Here is a 25,089-nt window from a genome sequence, read left to right as displayed (position 1 = left end):
CAAAATTCACTTTAACGTATTAATAATACGCCGTCTTGGCCGCTTTACCAGGTTAAGGGATATATATTTCCCACATGCGGCACTTCAAACATGTGTTCTGTTTTCGATGAGTACGACTGACAATAGATTGTCATTTTTGAACTGTCAGCCTGGTAAAGGGTTACACTACAAACATAAAAATTAATAAAGTTCACAATACAAATCAAGAATTAATCTATAACAAATCTGGAAGTTTCCAAATGTGACGTCCCACGGGCAAAGGTACCGTATGGCGGTTGGCGCTTACGACGCGTAGCTATTCGTTTTGCAGCGTCGTGAACAACAGCGTAAGCACCAGCCGCCATAGGTACCTTTTCCCGTGGAAGGTTACAAAATTTCTCTTAAATGTCTTATGAATCTCATGATTGGTGCCGTTACATATGAGGAGTTGACCATGCTTGTTGTCGCGTCGGTAACATACTTACTTACTCACTTACTCCGTTGGCTCAGCGACCCAAAATGAGACTTGGCCTCCGACACAAGACAGCGCCACTTTTCCCGGTCCTGTGCGACCTCTCGCCAATTGCTGACTCGAAGTTCGCGCAGGTCCGCCTCCACCATGTCGCACCAGCGATATCTGGGGCGTCCGATAGGACGTCTTCCTGCTGGACGGCCCAGGTATGCTCTTTTCACGTTCCGATCTTCATCCATTCTCTCAAGGTGGCCCAACCAACGGAGTCTGTGAGCTTTAGTCTCTCCCATGACAACACACATGTTGTGGTTATGTCGGTAACATAAGTCATCCTCAATTAATGCAGATTGAGTGTCATCGCTCTAAAATTGGTGTCTACTGCGGAAGAAAAACAAGGCTGCGCGTCCCTAGGACAGGAAAAAGTGCAATCAAACAGATACCTAGTAATGGAGACTTCCTACTAATTTGAATAAACTGAGGAAAATTGTAGCACTAACTAGTAATTATAAATATGGTACCTGAATATTTAAAGTGGCAATTAAAAGCCGATTTACCATCAGAAAGGCCGCGCTGGGGGTAATTCATGGGCAGATCAGAGGTAAACATGGTGTACCATCACCCACACTCTTAACTGTCCATCAGTGGACCTTATTACAAAAGGCATAAGGTCCATCCATGGACAGTTAACAGTGTTGCTGTTTGTACAGTCGCCATCAGATATATCGGAGCGGCCATGGTGTTCACAATATCTGAGCACGCACTCTAACGCCGTGACAATAGAGGCGTGTTCAGATATTTGTGAGCACCTCGGCCGCTCCGATATATCTGATGGCGACTGTACTTATCATTTATATGCCTTTTGGCCTTTATGATTATTTATAAATAAGGGCAATGTGACTAATTCCGTCATAGGGTCTATTCCGTCTACGAGCATAATTATATTTCTTTGATTTTCAATCGTAGAAAAAACCTTTGGTTTTGATTGCTGAAACTAAAAGCAATCGCTGCTTCGTCGATGAAATTATCAATTTTGTTAATTGTTCGAGAAAAACGCTAGTGGACGAAATAGCCCATATGACGGAATTATCCACATTTACCTTATAACTAAATCCGCTTCACTTTAACCGCTAAATTTTTTGACTTTCCTATGAAACAAATGAGTGTCAAACAAATAACGAACACGTCAAAGTATTTACAGAACCTAATATGGTACTAATTTACCGCCCTAGTGCGGTATTAAGTAGCACTATAAGTGCGTATGTCGAAAATTTAAACGGCCATTATGTACTGTAAAACGTTGTACAATAAGTACACGTGAGAAAAGGTAATTCGCATCTCGTCTCGATTTAAAAGACTCCCTTTGGTCATGTTTTAATTTATCGCCACTCGTTACAAGATTCTTAGTTTTCGCACTTGTATCGTCATGTACTATTGTGTCAACACGATCGGAAGTAATTACACTAATAACAGTATCATCGTGAGATAAAATCTCGAAGAATGTCTTGAGATTCCATTGTTGGTTGCAAAACGAACTGAACGAAACGTGAGCTATGGAATGACGTTCCCACGTCCACGTGTTTTACGAGTAGAGAATTATATTATTATGTATTCAATGAATAAAGTAGTTACTTTATTGTACAAAAATAAACATAAAATAGGAAAAAACCGGCCAAGTGCGAGTCGGACTCGCGCACGAAGGGTTGCGTACCATTACGCAAAAAACGGCAAAAAATCACGTTTGTTGTAAGGGGGCCCCACTTAAATATTTATTTTGTTTTGTTTTTAGTATTAGTTGTCATAGCGGCAATAGAAATACATCATCGGTGAAAATCTCAACTGAAATTCAAAATTACAATGTGCTAAACTACAAAAAAAAACTATGTATTCTGAGGCTGGTTATTAAACGCAATATACTAAATCCGAATACTTAACCATGAGGATTTCATTCATAAAATGTTCATTTACCTTATTTCCTCAAGAAATGACCATATAAGATGGATCCTTATAGTATCGAGGTAACCGGGTGCTGTATGTGGGTCGCGGTCACTCGATGGCTTGTTTCGCAACTTCGATCATCAACAGGAAACGCTATTGTGGTTCAATAAAATACATTTAGTAAGAAAATCTTGGTGTCTTGTATGAGTAAATAAGTACTAGTGTTTCGAACCACCTGTCATTTTGATACATTTTTACGACTTTCATTTCATTTCGCATGCACCAATCAGAGTGATCGAACTTCAATGTCGACTTCCGGTTCGAGCGCCATCTTGATAGTCACGCGTCGTGATTAATTCCTTTGTTTTTTGCTCATTAATATTGTTTCAAGTGTAATATCGATAGCTTATTATCAGGCATCGGAGTTTTTGTCGCATGGTAAGACTAATAGCAAGCTATGGAGTCGACATTTGCCATAAATGTAAACTCTTATTCATACTCATACTCATGATTAATTTTATTTAATATGAGAACAGATTACTAAATAGTTACTACGTATATGAGTTGATTTATTAAACCTCATTTGTTGCAATAGAGCCGAAAGTGAATGGAGCTGTCACCTAAGGAAATAACCTTCCGCAATTAAAAAAGTTATGAATTAATAGGGAATATTAGGCAAAGCTCTGCGTAGGTGGCACCTTTGTGGCACTTAGAGTAAACAAACCACATTGACACATCACACGTCACGTAAATCGAAATTTCGTTATCTAATCTCTCTATCACTCTTGCATATTCGAGCGATAAAGAGGCAGATAACTAAATTTATTTTTTCGCGTTTACCGGTAGGCTCTTGTTAACAAACCGCCTTGACGCATCAATGTCATATTTTATTGTCTGTGAAAACTTGTCAAAAAACAGTTTAAGGCACAGTATGTATAAGATAGTCTATGAATTTACTGAATGGGTAGTGCTGCACTCTGGCGGCAGAACATTGCAGTAATATCCCCTATTCTATCACTACTGTCATTGATTAGTTGTTTACTTGAAAGATATTTTACGTTCCAACATGTGTTCGTCTATACTTTCATACTTATTTAAACGAGAAATTGGAAAGATGAATCAGATGTGCGATTTGGTACAAGAACGACAGGAACATAATATGTATACAAAACACTATGGATATACAATGTATACATATAATAGGTATGAATTACGTATTTCAATGGACGATGAAGTCGATGTGGATGGTGAAGATATCGTGTTTCCTTCGTATAAATTCAATGGCATAGTGTGCTTTGGATTGAAGCGATATTGCGTTTCATTTTTTCAACTTGTTGACTACGAATAGTTGAAGTTATGAATTCATAATGTAATAGAAAAATATTTTTTTTTATATAATTCGACTAAGATAATATCAAAGACATATGTAACTTCGTATAAGATGAATAAAGTCTAAGGAAAAAACGTGTCTCGGAAATCAAGAAAAAGTCATTCTCGGATAGATGGCGCACACACCTTTAGCCTATACTCGGCTAGATGGCGTGACGACACCGTTTCATATTTAACAATTTTAACACATAGATATCAATGAATGAACATGGGTCAAAATGATATAAAAATAATAAAATCATTTATTATATAATATATATATTTTTTTGATAATTTTATACGTTTTCATTTTGAGTTTTAGTCGTGTGTCGATAGATGGCAGTAAATTTACTGTGACTACAAAATTTACTATGACAGGCCCCTCTATACTATCTATTCTCTTTGACACACACGACTGACCGCTCTAAAGGCATTTTAAGGTAAATTAAATAAATGAGTATGAGTATGAATAAGAGTTTACATTTATGGCAAATGTCGACTCCATAGCTTGCTATTAGTCTTACCATGCGACAAAAACTCCGATGCCTGCTTATTATATTATACTTACAGTAAACCAATGTGGTATTAGTGTGCAGTGAATGGAGAATTAATCTTGAAATGCGTTTAACCACCATTTTGGAGTCAACGGCCGGTAGTCCACGTGCTACTTGTAAGTCCAGCTATCGCTTTACAAGAGCTTATAAAATCACCGCACACTGTCTTGTAATAACCGTACAATTTTAGTCGTCGTATTTAGCTCCTAATACCTTGATACTGGCGAAATAGTCCCACTGGAATGAAGACATAATTTTAAAAGAATGAATGAATGAACTACAATGTCATATCAAAACTATACCACATTGTTAAAGCTGAATCTTCTTTCTGGGTTCTTGGTTTAAAATATTATTTAAAGTACCCTAAAAGGTACATTACATTACTCAACTTTAAAGGTAGGTTTTATGTCACGAACGACATTATGACACACATATTTTGGTAATTACCTTTTATTTGCCCTTATCAGATATATTATGGCAACGAATGCAATCGAAATAACACCTTTTATCATTAAGATAAAGTTGAAAATTGCGAGACACTAGACATTTAAATGACGGAGGAAAATCTAATAAAGGAAAATAGTCCTTACCATAAGGAAGTACTCAATTTATGTTGACACAGTTTTATTTTACATGAACCACGAGTATCTTTTGTACGTGTTATTTTACTACATGAATACAATACTTACCTAAGTAATAAAAATATTAACAATGAATGATGTTTTACACTGTTTACAGCAACATCCTTAACAAACCACTTATTTTACTTAAATGATACATCTGGCCATAAACTATACTCGAATCGCTTACTGTAAAGACCATACGAACTGAGCATCCGGGCCATAATACCCGCTCGTTGTCAACAAGGAGGCGCAAGTGGCGCAACAACCACACGTGCTTTTCGATGGATTATAGCCATTTACTACTGTCGTTTGGTTCTTAATTTTTTTTCTATAATCTACTTAAACTACTTATATTTTCCGCAGATGCGCAGTGCCAGAATGCGAGTCTCCACCGTACCAGTACGAAACCGGCGAGTGGGGTCTCTGGGCGCTTGGGTCCCAGTGCGCGCGGCCGGCGCCCAGCGACGATGGCGCGTGCGCTCAGGGCGCCTTTAGCGCCAATCATACCGTAACGTGCGATGAGCATGTATATGGTAGCCATGATACCATTGTAGCTGAGGTAAGTTCAAATCTTTCACAGGCAGGCCCTTAATTTTGCTTAACCGTTAAAGTTTGATGCCATACAAGTACGAGACCGGCAAGTGGGGTCTCTGGGCGCTTGGGTCCCAGTGCGCGCGGCCGTGGTGTGGCGTGCGATAATCATGTTTATGGTAGCCGTGATGCCATTGTAGCTGAGGTGAGTTGGAAAGCTTTCATTTGGCCGGAACACAGTATGAGTATGAGTATAATCTTGTTCAATAGAAGACGATTTTTGCAAGAAGTGAGATTAGAAGCAGCCTTATAGACGCTTGTAACCAGGTATCCGTTAGCCCCGATAGTTTAGAATTAGATTACCATTAGCTTATTAAAATATATGGGTACCGTATAGGCTTATCGTCTCGTGTAGTCAAGTAGGGATTACTGCGTTATTTGTCTTAATCCCTCTAAGTGGCAGTAGCTTATTATTGACAGATAAAGTCGAGTGCAAGTCGCGTTTAGTTTGAACAAAGACATATGTAACTTCGTATAAGACGAATAATGTCTAAGGAAAAAACGTGCCTCGGAATTCAAGTAAAAGTCATTCTCGAATAGATGCCGCACACACCTTTAGCCTATCCTCGGCTAGATGGCGTGACGACACCGTTTCATATTTAACAATTTTAACACATAGATATCAGCGAATGAACATGGATCAAAATGATATAAAAATAATAAAATTATTTATCCATATATTTACATTTTTTGATAACTTTATACGTTTTCATTTTGAGTTTTAGTCGTGTGTCGATAGATGGCAGTAAATTTACAGTGACTACAAAATTTACAATGACAGGACCCCTCTATACTATCTATTCTTTTTGGTTTGAACTAAAGATAAGGCTGTAAGTTTAGTGAGTACCTATACGTATAGTCAGCTGCAGAGATGACTGACCCCTTTGTATAGATTTTTTTTCGCAGGGGTACTAATTAACTATCTCTGCAGCTGATTGTACATATAAAATAATCGACTTTAAAACATTATTTGAAAAAATTACGTCGGGTGTATAAGAAATCGGATTTTCGATTTTAAAATGTCGTGAGTCACACTAACATTAAACTAATTTTACGGTTTAACTCGGTGCATCACACAGTTAAATGAATACTCGTAAAACGTGTGATAACTAGGGGAGATGTGGCCATAATGATCCCTCGGAGTAAAATGATTCCCCATCGTATCTAAGCAACTACTGGTGCCATCTATCTAAATATGCAATAAACGTATGCCCCGTGACCCCGCCAGTTGCCTCTTAAAGTGTCATGACGGTACCAGCATGCAGCGAGATTTTATTAGGAAATAATAAAAAAATATATGTCTAATCTACGGTATACCTATTTTCCGAATGCCATTACTTTTAGCATGTTACGTTTTATTCAAATTGCGTTTCACTGACGGCTCTTAATGATGTTTAGGTATACTTTAACGGTTAATACTTTAGCTATACTGACGCAAGTTTTTTTAAAGTTATATTTTTATCGATGTCTTCAAATTTGGTGTTTGAGGTAAAATGATACCTATTCGTAGGCGTAAAATGATCCCTGGTATCATTTTACCCCCTAAGTAATTTACTATGAGCATTTCCTGTACAGGCCATAACATATCATGTCGCGAATTTATGTGCGCAAAGCCACTTACTTCCGAAAAAATGACCTTAGGAAGAAATGCTAAGGGCTCTTAATGCGATTAAATAATGGATTGCCTTTTAAAATAGCAAGCAAAATCTGTGCCCCTGACGGCGTTAAAAATAATGCCAAATTATAAAAAAAAATAGCACTCATCTTCTGAAAATAAAGAAACGCTGGAATCGACTGACTTAAATGATTAAGACGAAGAAATCTTGATATTACAAAGGAATCATCTGTCATTATTTTAACTCTACCCTAGGGATCGTTTTATACATACCTATGTATAAAATGATCCTTTACTAAACCTTTAGAAAACATAACATAATTATTTAAATATATAGAAAAAACACGAGAAATAAGTATGCAGTTACTTAGTTAAGTAAATGGACTATTCATAAAGACCTAAATCTTGTGTTTTTGTCTCCAACTGTGAACACAGTAAAGTTTCTCCCTTAAGGGGATCATTATACCCACATCTCCCCTACATATTTAAATGCTTTATTATGTGTGCAACTGTGCATAGGTACTTGTACTTTAATCGTTTAGACGTGCAGTATGTCCGGTCTCTTTCAGTATATTTCATTTATCACTATGATAAAAAATAAATAAATAACGCGAAATTCAAATTTTCTATGGGAATGCATTTTGCCGCCTTTTTATACAGACAAGGTCGCTGTGCCAGAGTATAAGTAATAATGTTATGTAGAAATGTTTTAACCCTTTACCTATTAAGGCATAAGGGTGTTGGAAATTAAGCAAAATTGAATAATTCAAAATCATGTGGGAAATATATTCCCTCTGCTTTATAAAGGCTTAAAATATTTAAGGATTATATTAATTGCTTCAAGAAGCGGTCTCAAAGTCTATACTGATATTTGCTGATATCCAGGATTAGAAAGCGTAATGATAAATTGATAATAAATAAAATTATCGCGTTGCGGCATGGGATACAGTACATTTTATTATTTTATGCTACTTTTATTTTTATGGTTCTAGTCTGTCTTATAAATATTTCACGTTCCGTACCTCAAAAGGAAAAAACGGAACCCTTGTAGGGTCACTTTGTCCGTCCGTCCGTCCGTCTGTCAAGTCAAGACCCTTTATCTCGGGAACGCGAAGAGGTATCGAGTTGGAATTAAAACCATTACCTCAGCTACAGTCAACTAAAATAATGTTGTATGTTTTGTTTCAGTTCGACTTGGCGTGCCAAGAGTGGAAACGGACGCTGGTGGGCACCATACACAGCGCGGGACTGTTCGCCGCGTTACCGCTTACTGGCTACGTCTCCGACACGTGAGTTATACTTTCACACGCTCGTCAACATCAGTGTGGCAGTGTGTGGTATATGTCTTGTTTTAGTTCGACTTGGCGTGTCTAGAGTGGAAACACACGTTGGTGGGCACCATACACAGCGCGGGACTGTTCGCCGCCTTACCGCTTACTGGCTACGTCTCCGACACGTGAGTTATACTTTCACACGCTCGTCAACATCAGTGTGGCAGTGTGTGGTATATGTCTTGTTTTAGTTCGACTTGGCGTGTCTAGAGTGGAAACACACGTTGGTGGGCACCATACACAGCGCGGGACTGTTCGCCGCCTTACCGCTTACTGGCTACGTCTCCGACACGTGAGTTATACTTTCACACGCTCGTCGATACCAGTGTGGCAGTGTGCGGTATATGTCTTGTTTCAGTTCGACTTGGCGTGTCTAGAGTGGAAACGGACGCTGGTGGGTACCATACACAGCGCGGGACTGTTCGCCGCGTTACCGCTTACTGGGTACGTCTCCGACACGTGAGTTATACTTTCACACGCTCGTCGATACCAGTGTGGCAGTGTGCGGTATATGTCTTGTTTCAGTTCGACTTGGCGTGCCAAGAGTGGGCACCATACACAGCGCGGGACTGTTCGCCGCGTTACCGCTTACTGGCTATGTCTCTGACACGTGAGTTATACTTTCACACGCTCGTCGACACCAGTGTGGCAGTGTGTGGCTGTGGTATATGTCTTGTTTCAGTTCGACTTGGCGTGCCAAGAGTGGAAACGCACGTTGGTGGGCACCATACACACCATACACTGGGACTGTTCGCCGCCTTACCGCTTACAGGCTATCGGCGCGATTCGGGAAATGATTTAGAGATTCACTAGATATGAAATAGTAAAGATATGTGTCAAAAGGTACCTTATGGTGGCTGGCGCTTACGCTATTATTAACGCCGCTCGCGCGCTCCAATATTCAGCCGGGGCAATGGTACCTTTTGCCGCGGATCGTCACGTATATTTACTATTTCATATCTAGTGAATCTCTAATTCATTTCCCGAATCGCGCCGTAAGTCTCTGATACGTGAGTTCTCTGCTTTCCACTGCACAACTATAGACCGACCGCATAAATGAGTCCTCGCCTGCGCGGTACGGGGGCGACGGGGTAGGACGACTAAGGGTGGCGGGGAAGGTGCGGGCGGCAAGCGTACGGCTATAATAAAAGAAGCCTATTGGTGCACCTTAGGCGTTTTTATCACGAGAAGATACAAACCTCGTGTATGTCAAGTTCCCAACGAGCATGGTCCATGGGCAACGGTTGCTTACCATCATTTGTCATCATGCCTGTCACGTTCTAACAAGTATGTAAGTGCGAAAGTGAGGCATGACATGACAGGTGATAAAAACGCGACCATGATACCGCTGAGGTTATTATATAATGTCACCTTTATGTCACGATTTTATTAAGTTATTCGCACTAAAGATTGAACGGTGATAACTTGATAATAAGTGTAATAAATGCCACGTGTGTCATATATGTTGTCGTACGGCAATGGTACGAGTATTTCGTATTCTTTTTTGCATTTTATTATTGCAAAAGTTAATGCCAGGATCAGGATATTAATACTGTATCCTTATGTTACTTATTTAGCTCAAGGATTAGTATAAAGGGCCATGAACTTCAAAACTACCGCATTCATTTCAAAAGTTTATTAATCGAATTATATTATTATATATTACGTTTATTTGTTTAGGCACAGTCAAGGAATTTATTTTGCTGGTATGAGTGGTATGGCTATTTACTTATATCGTGTGTAAAAACACGGAAGCCTCCGTTATGCGTGGCCATTTTGGTGTTTTTAAAAACAATAGCAACTGTCATTTCATTAACTTAACCGCGTCATTTTACTTAGAAACCTTAATATAATATCATGAAATAAAATTAACACCAATATGCGCTACACCTCCAATTTACCTCGATACTTTGTTATTTTAAATTGTAAACATACAATGAAAACCCACCTGATTAAATAGTTTGCCCTGAACGTTCTAGCGACGTACCCCTTTATTCATAAAACTTTACGGGCCTGATTTAGTTAAATTTTGTTTTATCCCTTTCTTACAAATACATAAGTCAAAATGACAGATAAAGACAAACGATTCAGGCCAGTAACTCGTTTATGAAGAACGCCGGTAGACGGTAGAACTAAATATGCAATTCCTACATAATTTTTGCAACGGCAGATCATCATTGCCAATACAATCTGTCAGGCGCTGATTATATCGCATACAGCGCTAATGAAGTGCGCTGTAAAAACCATAACAAAAATTGAAAAGTAAATGAATTGTGCATATTGTGTATGTAAACCGTAATATACTGGTTAACACATGCAGGTAAATATATGTACAGTTTAATAGACTACAATGTATCGAGTAACTTATTCTTGTGGTTTTAGTCAAAGAGAATATTGTTTTTGTTTTCGTGAATAAGTTATAAACTTCAATTGATGTGTATTTTACAGCCACGTTATTTGCGGTTCCTTTATGATCTGAGAACAAAAGCACTTAACATGCATTTGAATGAGTTGATTGAATTATTTAGAAAAACGAATAAAAGCTAATTATACAATTTCTTACCTATAGGTAGGTCTCTATTATGCTAAATTGCACTTTAATTAGAGTAGAAATTGTACTTTTCGGAGTTACCCGAATGCACATTAATCATCATAATTATTACCGTGTTTTACAATAAATTCATCTTTTTATCTCTTATTTGCTAATAAAGATTACTTTGTATGTACCTATAGGTAATAAGTTTTTGGCAAAAATTTCATTTTTGGTACAAGCTTTTATCGCTGACTGTACTTTTCTTACAACAGACAACTAATACTCATCGAGACGCTAACACAATTAGGTTGCGTTGTTTCATCACAGAGTTCCTATGGCCACCTCCTGTCTCCATCATCAGATCAGCTCGATGGTACCATAATATTGCATTATCATCCGATTTATACATGCATGCAAAATTTCAGCTCAATCGGAAACCGGGAAGTGGATCAAATTTAACTTGCAAGATTTGATTACAAACAGACAACGGGACAGGTGAAAGTAAATAAAAGCCTGTAAAAATGAAACCCCAACTTAACCCTTTATTATAGTAGGTTTTATTATTGAATACAAAACCCTATCACTTTGAAACAAAGTTCAAAATCATGTGGGAAATATATTCCCTCTGCGTTATAAAGTCTTAAATAAATAAAAATCTTATCTTAGTCTTAAAATTATATTAAACTAACGGCCTCCTAGCCTAGTCGGTAGTGACCCTGCCTACGAAGCAGGAGGTCCCGAGTTTGAATCCTGGTAAGAGCATTTATTTGTGTGTTCATCACAAATATTTGTTCCTGAGTTATGGAAGGATCAGATCATAACAATCCATAGATTTTGTTAGTTTATCTTAAGCTAAGTACCATCGCCCACACTAGTAACTTAACATCGGTGGAACTTATGCCTTTTGGAATAAGATCCACCGATGTACAGTTAGGAGTGTTGCTGTTTGTACCTAATAACTACGGTTAGTATTTACTTATTTACTAATTAACCTACAACTAAAAAGGAACTAAGGTAATCAAAATATACTACGCCTATTCATACTTATTTATTTTAATGCTTTCAGTTTCGGCCGTCGCACGGCGTTCGTCATGACTGCGGTGCTGGCTGCACTGATGGGCCTAATACGATCCTTCTCCGTCAACTACGTCATGTACCTCGTGTTCGAGTTCTTGGATGCCACGTTGGGATCTGGCGTATACAGTACTGGCTTTATTCTAGGTTTGTAGTTATATTGTAGTTCCGGTTCGTCCTAACGGCAGTGTTGCCAGCACTGATGGGCCTATATAGGTTATATAGGTTATCGCGGGCTTGTTTTCCGCAACTCGACGTCTATTATTGCGCCTATTTTGCGTGATGGGATGGCGGCACTATTCCTGCCAACCCAACTCCACCAAGAAGCCTAGCAGACCCTTTATGTTGCCGACGACTTCTGGGAGAGACCCCGGTGAGCCGAGGTGTTGTGCCCGGTATTTTGCCACCCCTGGGCATTCAAGAATGACGTGGGCGGCTGTCTCCTCTGCCTCCATGCATGCTCTGCAGAGGGGGCTATCTGTAACACGTAGGGTTAATAGGTGTTTGTTAAATGAGGCGTGTCCAGTTATTGCCCCAGCTAAAAGCCGGAGCTGTGGTCTCTTCAGCTGTCGAAGCCTCCGCGACAGATTGGGGTTGAGTGTCGGGAGGGCTTCCTTCGCCTGCCTGCATGTGCCTAGGTTAGACCAATATTGCTGGTGTTTTACCTTGGTGCTGTGTCGCAGCGTGTTCCGGAGCCAGGCATATGGCAGAGGTAGGATTGGCTCAGGTCCTGCCACCTTCAGTTCCGAGCCTCCTCTCGCCAGGATGTCGGCTGCATCGTTACCTCGTGAGTTGCTGTGTCCTTTGATCCACTGCAGAGTTATGCCATTGGTGGTACATACCTCTGACAGAGCTTTGTGACATTCGTAAATTAGCCCTGAAGTGAAAGTATAACTTTGTAGAGCTTGTAGTACTGACCGACTATCAGAGAGTATGCGGATGGGGTAGTCCATTGCTTCCCTTGAGACGATTGCGTGTGCTGCCATTATAATGCCCATACATTCCGCCTGGAAGACTGTGTTATGGGCACCAAGTGGTGTCGAGATGTGTATGTTTAGGTCCTCTGAGAAAACCCCAGCGCCAGTGCCTGACCTTGTTTTTGATCCGTCCGTGAAGATTCTCAGCTCCCTTGGGTTGAGTCCTTCATGGGGTTCTTCGTGTAATTGTATTTTGTGTAACTGATGGGCCTAATACGCTCTTTCTCCGTCAACTACGCTATGTTATATGTACCTCGTATTTGAGTTCTTGGACGCCACACTGGATTCTGGCGTATACAGTACTGGGTTTATTCTAGGTTTTTATTTACTACAAAAATATTTAAGTTGACAATTTTGTTAAAATCGCCTCTTATATTACAAAATCAGCACTTAATACTCAACAAGAAATATATTGAACATTCTTGAATGGCCATTACCAACTATTGTTCTATTCCTACATTCTATATAAGTATTTATTATAAGAATTCAGATTGACTTTAAGAATATGGATTGGACACCATCCAATTTGAAAAATACAAATCTTAGTAAGTTTCTAACATTTGACATAAATTCGTTACCAAATCGTAAAGGGATAAAAACTGAATGAGTCCTTAGAAGATTGAACCTAGTATCCATCATAGGTATTTAAAATATTGTTTTTTATTTCAGCGCTAGAAATGGTGGGCCTGAAACGGCGAGTGCTCGGCGGTAACATAATCTCTAGTTCCTTCGCAATCGGCCAAGTGATTCTCGCCCTAGTGGCCTGGCACGTCCCCTACTGGAGGCATTTAACCCGCGTCCTCTACGTACCATCTTTCCTTTTCATCTTCTACTACTTCCTCATCGAGGAAAGCGTGAGATGGCTGCTAAGTAAAGGCAGGAAACAAGAAGCTGCTAAAATTATCTATAAAGCTGCTGCTATCAATAAGAAGGAACTGTCTCCAGAATCCCAAAAGCAGTTAGAATCTCCTAATGAGCCTACGGAAGTTGCAGTTACTGAGCAAACGTCTATTAGCAGACCTCCGAAGAAATCGCTGTTCAAACAAGTTTTGAAATCAAAGATTCTCATCTCACGTCTCTTCATTTGTTCCTTCTGGTGGATTACCGTGACTTTCATCTACTATGGACTATCAATCAACTCGGTTTCTCTGGCCGGGAACCAATACGTGAACTTCATGTTGACGTCTCTCGTGGAGATCCCCGGGTATGCGCTGAGCGTGCTGACGCTGGACCGCTTCGGACGCAAGAGTTCCATCATGACAGCGTTCTTTGTATGTGGATCCGCTCTCATCGCTTTGCCTTTTGTTCCTGAGGGTAAGTTTATTTAAATTTTGCTAGTTCTTGTTAGGTTTTAGTCGAGATCGAGACTTTTAATAGATATTTTTTTTATTATTTCACTTATTGTTATATGTAATTTACTATTGTTAAATGGTAGTTATTCAAAAATTATGATGTAGAAATTTGGCAGGATAGTATTTACCTACTACTTGATTCAACAACATTCACTTCAACATTAATTTGGATACTTAGTTTTAGTTTAGCCATGTTGTAGTTTAGTCATCTGTAATTCTGTAGTGGTAACTTCTTGCAAAAAGTGTCCTTACTTATCACTTAAATCATCATTACTATTTAAATCCATACATTCTAGTGTAGAAAGTAGTTTCTAGAATTCCATTAATCTACATTTCAGATCTAACCTGGATCCACACGTGCCTCACAATGCTGGGCAAGCTGTGCATCAGTATGGCCTTCAGCTCCATATATATCTACACGTCGGAGCTGTTCCCTACCGAGGCGCGACACTCTATGCTCGGAACCTGTTCTATGATTGGAAGGATTGGCAGCATTGTGGCACCTCAAACACCATTACTGGTCAGTATACTAATAGAAACAAAATACAAAAGGAGGATGGATTTATTTTCAGTGCTCCGTAAAAAAAGTTTATTCAATGAGCATTCATCAAAAATTGCGGTGTAACATACATGTGGTTTTCTTAAAAATCATTTGACGTAAAATAAGGAACAATTGTAGCAACTTATAGCTAGGATGCCAACGTTATAGAAGTTGTATGAGAACTGGCGCTGAATTTACAACTTATCTCAGTTGCAAACCAGTGTCAAGATACAGAACACTATTCAGGTTGTTGGTCCGGACTATATTAAAATAAAGAGATAGTCTGAAGGTCTAGAAGGTCTGTACCTTGCAGTGTAACCAAACTTTTGAAGGCAATATCCACTACCTCTGTGTGCTCACCAAGAAATGGTCACCATCTATTGCGCAGCCACGATTGTAGTATTCAGGTCCCACCCTCATTCCAGACCTGAAAGGGGTCCAGATCGGCCTAACGATGCTGGGCAAGCTTTGCATCAGCATGACCTTTGCGTCCATCTACATCTACACCATAGAGCTGTTCCCGACTGAAGGTCGGGCCTCCTGCATGAGCTTCTGCTCCATGACGGGCAGGATCGGGAGCCTGATGGCGCCGAGCACGCCCTTGTTGGTTGGTCAGTCTGCAGACTCTACAGAGCTGACGTAGAATTTTGTAGTGTAGGTATATGTAGCAACATTCCACTGTCACTTAACACTTACAGAGATATTTAGATGTAGGAGCATTCCAGCATATAAGAATCATGCTTACAGAGTTGTAATCATCGTGATCCTAAAAGTTGGCCAATCTTGACTGTTGATGTAGAATTTTGTTAGATATTTAGGCGTTGTTTAGGAGTATTCGCCTAGAATTTTGTTTTATTGAATTTTAGATCAATATACTGGAACATCCTTCTGTCGCTTATAGAGTTGTTGAATCATCTTGTAGCTTGTAGTGAAACCACAACGTATTTTGAGGACTTAGTTTGTATTTAGCTTGTGTTAAATGATGAAGTGAAGTAGATTTTGTATTGTTGGATAATTTAGACATATCACAAACTGTAAATCCTGCAATGAGACAATGGGCGTTTCTGTTTTTTTGCCATCTTTTATGTGACCTTTGTGTCTCTTGACTGATTCTGACGACAAATTTTATAAGCTTCAATACCTACTACCAATAGGTAATTTACTTTCGGGACGTCTCCAAAGTTTTATTTGAAATAATATTTTACTTGTTTTCAGATGCAAATCATGGTGTCGCTCCCCTACCTGATCTTCGGCGTGATGGCGGGCATCTCTGGCAGTCTCATGCTGCTCACGCCGGAAACTTTGCGGTTACGACTACCCGACACCATCGAGCAGGTAATTTATTATATAATTTACCTACTTAATGTGTAAATATAAACATTGTAACTACCAAAAATCCCTGCCTGTACCTCCCTTATCTGGTCTGTACGCCCAATGTGAACACGTCCTAAACAAATATGGGGTTTTCACACAACACGTTGAGACTAGTTGATCGACACACGATGCGGTTTGTGTGCAACCCCTGAAATTTTGTTATTAGCAAAATATTTTCTTCGTGCCATAGGCGAGGAGTTTCAATAACCCAATGCAGAATGCAAAGTGCTCAGCAGGAAACACCCTTAATTACTAATTGCTTATAAAAACCAAAATAAGAGTAATTTTATTAATAATCCTTTGATTTCTGCTATACTCAAATGTCCTTTGGTTACAGGCGGAAGCTATGGTGGTCGCGCCGCGGACGAGCAAGCGTACAGATATCATCGTGGATTAACCTGACTATGATGGTCCACACGAGGTATCAACTCCCAGTCTGATACATCGATACGTAGAGAGCGGTCACTCGCACGACAGTGACGTACAGCGAGCTGCAAAATTTTATGGACATATTTATAGACTATGAATGAATACATTTATTCTGCCGCTTCTTTCCGCCATTGTTTATGCGACATTAATTTTTATCTTCACCACTTAGATGGTTGGCAGTCATCTACTGTGCGTTTCTCCAGAAACTTCCTGCTTCGCACATCTAAACTGTGGAATGTGTTGCACGTGGTATTTCCGGGCCGATACGACCGAAACCTTCAAGGCATCTTAAAGGTCGGCACCGCACTTGAAATCGCTCTGGTGTTGCAGGTGTCCACGAGCAACGGTAATTACTTACCATCAGGCGAGTCGTCTCCTCGTTTACCTTTTATATATATAAAAAGAGACCATGCAAGTTTTATTCGCCGCTCTCTACATGCCGAAACTTTTACTAGAAACACATTACAAATGTGTAAAAGATATATTTTAGTGTGATATACATTGTGAGCGAGTAAAAATGTAAATTGCTTATATTTTCGAAACCCGCAGAGTTCGTGGGCAGCTATATATTGAATTTAAAACTTCAAGTATAAATACAATGGGAATCGAAACATCAAGAACTAAATTGTACAAGTTTTAACAATAGAAGTACTTCTCTCCAGGGAAATAAGTTTTACCGTAATATTTTTCACATAGCTTGGCTTGGTGACAACTGTCGCCGTACCCAAGCTATAAAGTGATTGACACTGGTCAGTTAGTATTAAGAATTTTATTATATTGTACATTTTATTATTTTACTGTAGAATTTTACTAAATTAACATTGTTTTTGTGCCATTATGTTTCGTTTACGTATTAATAGTTAAGGTGAGTGTATAAGGTCTGTGGAACCTAAGAAAATTCGTGCTTCGAATTTGATAGAAGTTACTTTTTACAAATCAGTTACAGCAAAAATATGGCGCCGTACCATCGCCCACACTGTTAACTGACAGTTCGTAAACCCTTTACCAGGCTGCAGGCTGACAGTTCTAGAATGACAATCGAATGTCAGTCTTACTTATTGAAAATAGAACACAAGTTTGAAGTGCCGTATGTGGGAAATATATCCCCACCAGCCTGGTAAAGGGTTAAGAGTGTTGCTGTTTGTACAGTCAACAACAGAGCTATGAATACAGGCAAAGTGCCGAAAATATGTATACACGACCTTAATGTACACGCAATAAAGTACTGTATACATATTTTTGACACTTTGCCTGTATTCATAGCTCTGTTGTTGACTGTACTGCAACATCTTTAGCTGTCAAACTCGGCGCACTGTCTTTTTTCTTAGATCTTGCACATCTTATACTAATCAATATTTTATTTGGTAATAGACAATGTAGTGTCTTGTGCTCTCAGTTTTAATGTAATGATTGTAATGAATGTCAATACGGGTAACTGTAGCTAAGGGATAAGTTTAGTGTGACCGGCCTTTGCGTTGGGGCTTGCTTACACATTGATAAGCGTTTATTGCAATAGTGACGGAAGTAGTGTCACCCAATGTATGGGACGTGCAAATTTTGGTATCGGATGAATTCACTTGGCACAGATGAAGTATACGTAAAGCTATCCAGCCCGGTTAGGGTAGTAAACGAAGCAAGTTGTTGTATGGAGACCCATGCATTAATTCCTCAGTCGATGAAATTTTGCTTGGTTATTGTATAGTATGAGCCGAAACTAACATTATAAATATCCAAAAAAAAACCGGCCAAGTGCGAGTCTGACTCGCGTTTCTAGGGTTCCGTACATAATTCCGACTCACGCTTGACTGCACATTTCTAATAGGTTTTCCTGTCATCTATAGGTAAAGAACTATTTTGTGTATTTTTTTGAAAATTTTAGACCCCGTAGTTTCGGAGATACAGGGGGAATGGTAATTTTTTGGCTATTTGTATTTTCTTAAATAACTTCGAACCTATGTATTTTTAATTTATCCAAATATATGTCCATCTTTGGGTTACTAATTTACATATGTGTACCAAATTTCAACTTAATTGGTCCAGTAGTTTCCGAGAAAATAGGCTGTGACAAACAGACAGACAGACCCACGAGTGATCCTATAAGGGTTCTTTTTTTTCGTTTTGAGGTACGGAACCCTAAAAACACTCCTAAGTTAGGTATTTATACGTAAACATACAAAGCTGTTTATTTATTTAACCGAGTAATTCCTCCGTCCGAAATTTTTTTACCAAATAAGTTATTGGTATTTCTGCTGGGATTTTTTTTATTGTTATGTCATATATTGTTGCAATACGTTACATGAATATTTCCGGTGGAGACGAAAGTTTGAACGGAGCATTTTTCCGTAAAAAGATATTAACGATTTAAGACTTTAGGTATTTACTTAAATACTATTACTATTATTCTTTGGATATTTATACAATACTTTTTATTTATTGATACTTTATCATACTGTAAAGTTTTTTCTGGCTGAGGAGTTACTGCGGGGTCCACTACCTTTATTTACTACACTAGGTAGCCAACCGCCACCCCCTGGTGGGTAGGCAGGGGGGCATCCAAAGTTACACGCCTCGTATCGGCTTCTATTTACCTACGACCTCGTGTTTGGTATCATTTCCAGATAAATCGGGCATAAGGAATTCATTTTTGAGACATATAATGTACAGTTTAATAGAAAAACAAAAATATTTATGAACAAATCAAAATCGGCTTGCTGTTTTTTTATTCAACTATTACTATTATCAGCCGAAACTACAAATGCTAGAAAGTTTAAATTTGCACACCAGGTTACATTTATAATGTGTACAAGAGATAAGACGCGATTTTGAAAAATGTAACCCCTAAGGGGGTTAAAAAGGGGATGAAAGTTTGTATGGGGTTCATGTTTTATTTTAAGCTAGGAATTTCACACTTCGTTAAAAGATATGTTATTGAAATACAAGAAAACTAATTAAGCGTTTTTGAAAATTCGTCCCCTAATGTGGCGAAATAGGGGTTGAAAACTTTGTATGAAATAAAAAAAAAATTCGAGTGATGGGCTCGAAACTTGTTCTATACGCATATTATTAGAATATAAGAGAAGTAATTTAAGCGTTTTTAAAAATTCAGCCTCTAACGGGGTTAAAAAGGAGTTGAAAGTTTGAATAACTTTGACTGCCCCCCCTGCCTACCTGCCAGGGAGTGGCGGATGTCTACCGGGCTCAATTAGCTTAGCTTTACGTATATTACATCTGTGCTAAGTGAATTCATCCGATACAAACATTTGCACCTTATGACACTACTTCCCGGGCTACAAGTACATTTGCTACTTACATTTAATGGCAAATGTATAAACTCGCACTAAACACTAATCATTGTGTAAACAGGCCAGATACTCTTACCCCGCAGACACACTTAACCGTATTTAGGTACTTTATTAAGTGATTGCGCTGGTCGCTTTCACATGAATTGTATCATCTGAGAATTGTACATACAATTGAATCATCTTTCTTGTATTTTTTGTCTACAAAATCCTAAATCCTAATCATGTCATTTTATTTGACATCATTCTATCAACAGGGTGTGTAGAGTCAGACCAAGAAAAGTCTGCAGAGATTTTGACAGCACCCGCAGTTGAAGTGTTATTTATACGTCATAATTTCATAGAAGTTTGACGATTAAAATAACACGTGCACTGCGTATGATGTCTAAATCTCTGCAGACTTCTTGGTCTGACTCTAGCAAATAGCAATAGCATGTACAATTGTGTCGCCTAACTTACTTCAAACTCGGGTAAATCCATTCGACCCTTTCAGCAAATATATTACCTTTTCTTAATACCAAAATCGTATAATCTGACAGATGGATTTACCCGAGTTTGAAGTTAAGCGACTCAATTTGCGAATAATATTTTTTATCAATTTACGAATTGGCAATTCAGTTTTATTTATTTAAATTAATAAATATTTTTTTTTTAATAAATCTAGTATAATTGTTGCGATTTATCAACAAACATTTGTAATACTATGAATAGGTATTATGATAAAATTAGTTATATTGATGAAAATTGTGATTTTACCTTTTACTATTTCTAGGAATTTTATTTATTAAATAAGTCCGATATAGTACTCTTTACTTTATTTCTATATTTTCTATTCTATCCGATATACAATTTTTTTAAGTGGTTTTTAAGGGATTACCTAACTAAAAACAAAGATTTGTTAATACAATAGGTACTTACATAGTTTTGAATTAAAAGTGATTAGAACCAAATTGATTCACATGGTCACGTTCAAGAGACTTAGGGCGTGAGTCAGCAGTACTACCAATGTACTAATGTGTACCGTTGGATACTTTCCAAAATTGAGAAAATTCCACATGGAAAAATTTCAGAAACTTAACGCAAAAAAAGTATAATTGCTAGTTTTGTAATTACTTTAGGTGCGTTTCTCAAAATTTGTCCATGAGTATGAGTAAGTACCTATAATTATTTTCTTCCCATTTCCAAAATGTAATTTTCCTTTATTTTCTGTGAATTTTCCGAGAAACTTTCCAACTGTAGAGCGCGTTTCTCAACTGATTCTCGTTCATTAATTGATTAAATAATTTTGTAGGTTAATTAGATGGATTTCTTCGATTTAGTTTTTGATAATTTGTCAAAATTGTCAATTGTCAAAAATCTATACATTTATTCAGTTTCAAACTACGCAAAGACGGACTCGCAGTCTATACTGCCGTCCTAGTCTAAAAGGCAGTTTTTCGACAAAAGCTAGTTTCGAGATAATCGCAAAAAACCAACCTAAACATCTTTCTTGAATTTCTACGAAACGGAAAAACTTTTTCCATTTTTTCTTTTTGTATGTGGTAGGTATATATATGTACTTATTTTAGGTATTTATAGTATGTTTCTAAACAGCTCAGTTTTTTTTAATTTTATAAAAAACACTTTAGATTAGTATTAAGCTTAAAAATGTGTAGGTCGTACTAGTCAAGAAGGCGGTAAACATGCGTTATGCGGCGTTCTAACTTAGTTACGAAGTAGAAACTAGGTAAAAACGCCATATATGTCACATGCTGCGTTTTTGCTTAGTAACAATGAATAATTCCCACTTGAAATCCTAAGTTAAAAGACCTTATAGCAGCTATTCGGCCTTTTTGGTTAGTATACTAGGAAAAATTAAGATTTTGTCCAGATTTTCGACTAGCGTGCTAGTGTAAAAAAACGTATACCACCAAAAACACCGAATATACGGTTTTATACATTAGTATTTATGGAAGAAATGGGAATAAAAAATAGACACGTAGTTTAAATGTTTATTTATATACGAACAAAAAACGCCATACTACTAGGCTGTTATTTAAAAAACGAGATCCAGCGATTACTTTTTGGATTATAATCTTAATTACCATACAAAAATAACACATAAATTGGGTTATTCCCACTAGTTACCATCAAGTTGTTACCAGTGGCAAAAAGAATAGATAGTATAGAGGGGTCCTGTCATTGTAAATTTTGTAGTCACTGTCAATTTACTGCCATCTATCGACACACGACTAAAACTCAAAATGAAAACGTATAAAGTTATCAAAACATGTATATATATATGGATAAATGATTTTATTATTTTTATATCATTTTGATCCATGTTCATTCACTGATATCTATGTGTTAAAATTGTTAAATATGAAACGGTGTCGTCACGCCATCTAGCCGAGGATAGGCTAAAGGTGTGTGCGCCATCTATTCGAGAATGACTTTTGCTTCAATTCCGAGGCACGTTTTTTCCTTAGACTTTATTCGTCTTATACGAAGTTACATATGTCTTTGCCAGTGGTAACTAATGGGATTTGTTTCCCAGTAGTTACCACCAAAAGGTGGGATTTTTTCCCCAGTAGTTACTACAATTTTGTTAGGGTTCAATAAAGCCTCTATTTTTATAGTATTCTACTTATACTGTTTTTATTACTATTTAACTATAACAAATTGATGGTAACTAGTGGGAATAACCCGATTTATATGTTAATTTTGTATGGTAATTAAGATTATAATGCAAAAAGTAATCGCTGGACCTCGTTTTTTTAATAAAAGCTTAGTAGTATAGTGTTTTTTGTTCATATAATAAAAGACATTTAAATTGTACTGTAAAAAAATGTTGGTGGTAACTACTAGGGAAAAAATCCCACCATTTACCAGTGGTAATTTTAACTACTGGAAAAAAACTTCCCAGTAATTACCACAAAACTGAGTTGGTGGTAGCTACTGGGAAGAAAGGTGGGAAATAAATTCCCAGTAGTTACCACTGGTAACAACTTGGTGGTAGATACCTAACTGGTGGGAATAACCCCATAATATGTACACATTTTTAATGTGTACAGTCTTTCTGATTTTATTTGTATCATAGGCTAGATTTACTCGACTCTACTAATGACATTACATGTACTTCTAATGAGCATGAGCAACGAAACTTAAAAGAGTCCGCAATAAGCTCAGCCGAATTATTACTTCCCATAAAAACGGAGATTCGTACTCATTTTAAAACAACGTGTTGGATTGTAATAAATTGCACATACAATAACATAAGGTGTATCTATACCAGTACCTAATTAGTTTATATTCCAACAAAACTAATGAAATAGAGGAAAAATAAGTTGTGTATGAAAAACTTATATTCGCTGTATTTTTTTATTATGTATCTGAAGCTACACATTAATTACAGGCATAGATATACCTTATCCTTTAGTGAGTACAAAGTTTTAGAGCAATCTACCTAATCGTTTTAAAATGAGAGCGTAACTACGTTTGTATGGAGATCTCAGCTTGCTGCTGACTTAAATCTTAGCAACCATCTATCTTTGTAGGTGACCAGTTTTCGCATACACGTAACTCACAATAATACATAATGTTTTACCGAATTCGTGGCATCTCTAATAGTTATTTTAGTTTGTTATCAATAGGCATCGAATCATCGAGAGTTTCATCGCATGGTAAGACGTTAGCGAGTTGTGTAGTCTACATTAGCAATAAAATTAAACTCGTATTAATTCCTGCACATACTCTGTCATTTATTTAATTCTAAAACGCATTTTAGCGGTTGTACCTAATTAAAAATCAGATTCTAATTTTAATAAAATTATTTTTTCTATTAGATTACAAACTCATAGCTTTTACTATTTTAACATACAACTATTACCTAATACACAAACATACCAACTTATTTTAAGATACATATTGTTTTTTTATAAAACCCACTTAGGTATTTAATGGCCTAATATATATATAACTCTCAGTTGGTTTTTGGATGGACCCAGGTTCCATACAAAGATGCCCATGGTCCTTTGTCCTGGTTATCTAAATACTTAGGCGGAAAATGTTATTCCGTCCATAAGAATTCTCATTAAATTTCCCTTTAAAATATTTTTCAATAAGATTTAAACTCTTCGTAATGTCAAATACCTACTTGGCTTATAGGGAATTAAACCCGATACAATTAGCTCTAATATAAATTTGATTTTATTTAAATAAAAGCAGTCAAACCGTCGAATGAAAAAATAAAACTTAAACAACGTTTGCTGTAGAAAAGTACGTATGAACAATTTCATCATCACAAACTACGCTAGAAAGACGTATTTGCTGTCGAGCGTAAGTATTTGCGAGGCAATTTTAAAGTATATACCTTGATAAAAATGATAATACTCGAAGGTACTGATTGTAAACACTACATATTATTGATAACATATGATGGTAATGCAATAATAAAGTATTTTTCTTACTTTGGCGTTCGGTCAATATTTCACGCGCAAAATGCCACCTCCGCTCGCATACCGGCAGCCACAAGCCTGCGCTTGCGGCTGACGGCTTTTACTTAACATAAGGGTGTTTTTCGGCGCGCGGGGAGCATGACGAAGGTTGGAGCATATACTGCGTTATAGACTAGTTAGACGCACTTTCAACCATTATAAAAGTTTGTTTGCGTTTAATACGACGTCCATACAAAATAAGAAGAACGTATAACATTTATACTTTTCTGAAGACTATTATGGTGACGTAAAAAAGTTAAGTGATACTAGGCTTAAATGACGTATGAGACATTTAAACAAAAAAAAATACTATACGATTTTTTAGACTAGTATCAGATCTAAAATTTTGCTAAAGATCCTAATCTTAAAGCGCGTATAGCGTCTTTTACGTATTTTTAGCCTAGTTTTTGGCTTATACGTTATTTTAGGCTAGACATAGTGGATAAGATTTTACGCAAACCAGAGCGTAAAAAAACGTATAGCTGCATATACGTTGTTTTAGCCTGGCTTTGTCAAATAGTCGCTTTTTAGACTAGGAACGCTTAGAAAATTAGTGCAAATACGGTC

The 25,089-nt window shown here is 37.5% G+C and overlaps 1 protein-coding gene and 1 long non-coding RNA gene across 3 annotated transcripts in view; both read left to right on the top strand.

Annotated features, from left to right (window-relative positions):
- Positions 1-20,852, top strand: part of LOC134794444 (organic cation transporter protein-like) — a 40,560-nt gene extending 19,708 nt beyond the window's left edge. Inside the window, exons 2-9 of one of the 2 annotated variants that reach the window (XM_063766258.1) lie at positions 5,295-5,490; positions 8,326-8,426; positions 12,068-12,222; positions 13,722-14,366; positions 14,743-14,924; positions 16,161-16,280; positions 16,657-18,369; positions 19,261-20,852. In XM_063766258.1, coding sequence (XP_063622328.1) covers positions 5,295-5,490; positions 8,326-8,426; positions 12,068-12,222; positions 13,722-14,366; positions 14,743-14,924; positions 16,161-16,280; positions 16,657-16,716 — 1,459 coding nt within the window. In that variant the 3' untranslated portion in view covers positions 16,717-18,369; positions 19,261-20,852. Of the gene's footprint in view, positions 1-5,294; positions 5,491-8,325; positions 8,427-12,067; positions 12,223-13,721; positions 14,367-14,742; positions 14,925-15,370; positions 15,564-16,160; positions 16,281-16,656; positions 18,370-19,260 lie in introns of those variants that run through there. The other variant, XM_063766259.1, reaches the window with a different exon arrangement.
- The window catches only part of LOC134794469 (uncharacterized), a 585,842-nt gene that overhangs the window by 134,443 nt on the left and 426,310 nt on the right, over positions 1-25,089 (top strand). The gene's annotated exons all lie outside the window — the stretch shown is intronic.

This window comes from Cydia splendana, chromosome 10, assembly GCF_910591565.1.
Source record: "Cydia splendana chromosome 10, ilCydSple1.2, whole genome shotgun sequence".
Taxonomy (NCBI): domain Eukaryota; kingdom Metazoa; phylum Arthropoda; class Insecta; order Lepidoptera; family Tortricidae; genus Cydia; species Cydia splendana.
The sequence above is the reverse complement of the archived record's forward strand: the minus strand, read 5'-3'. Positions and strand labels throughout refer to the sequence as shown.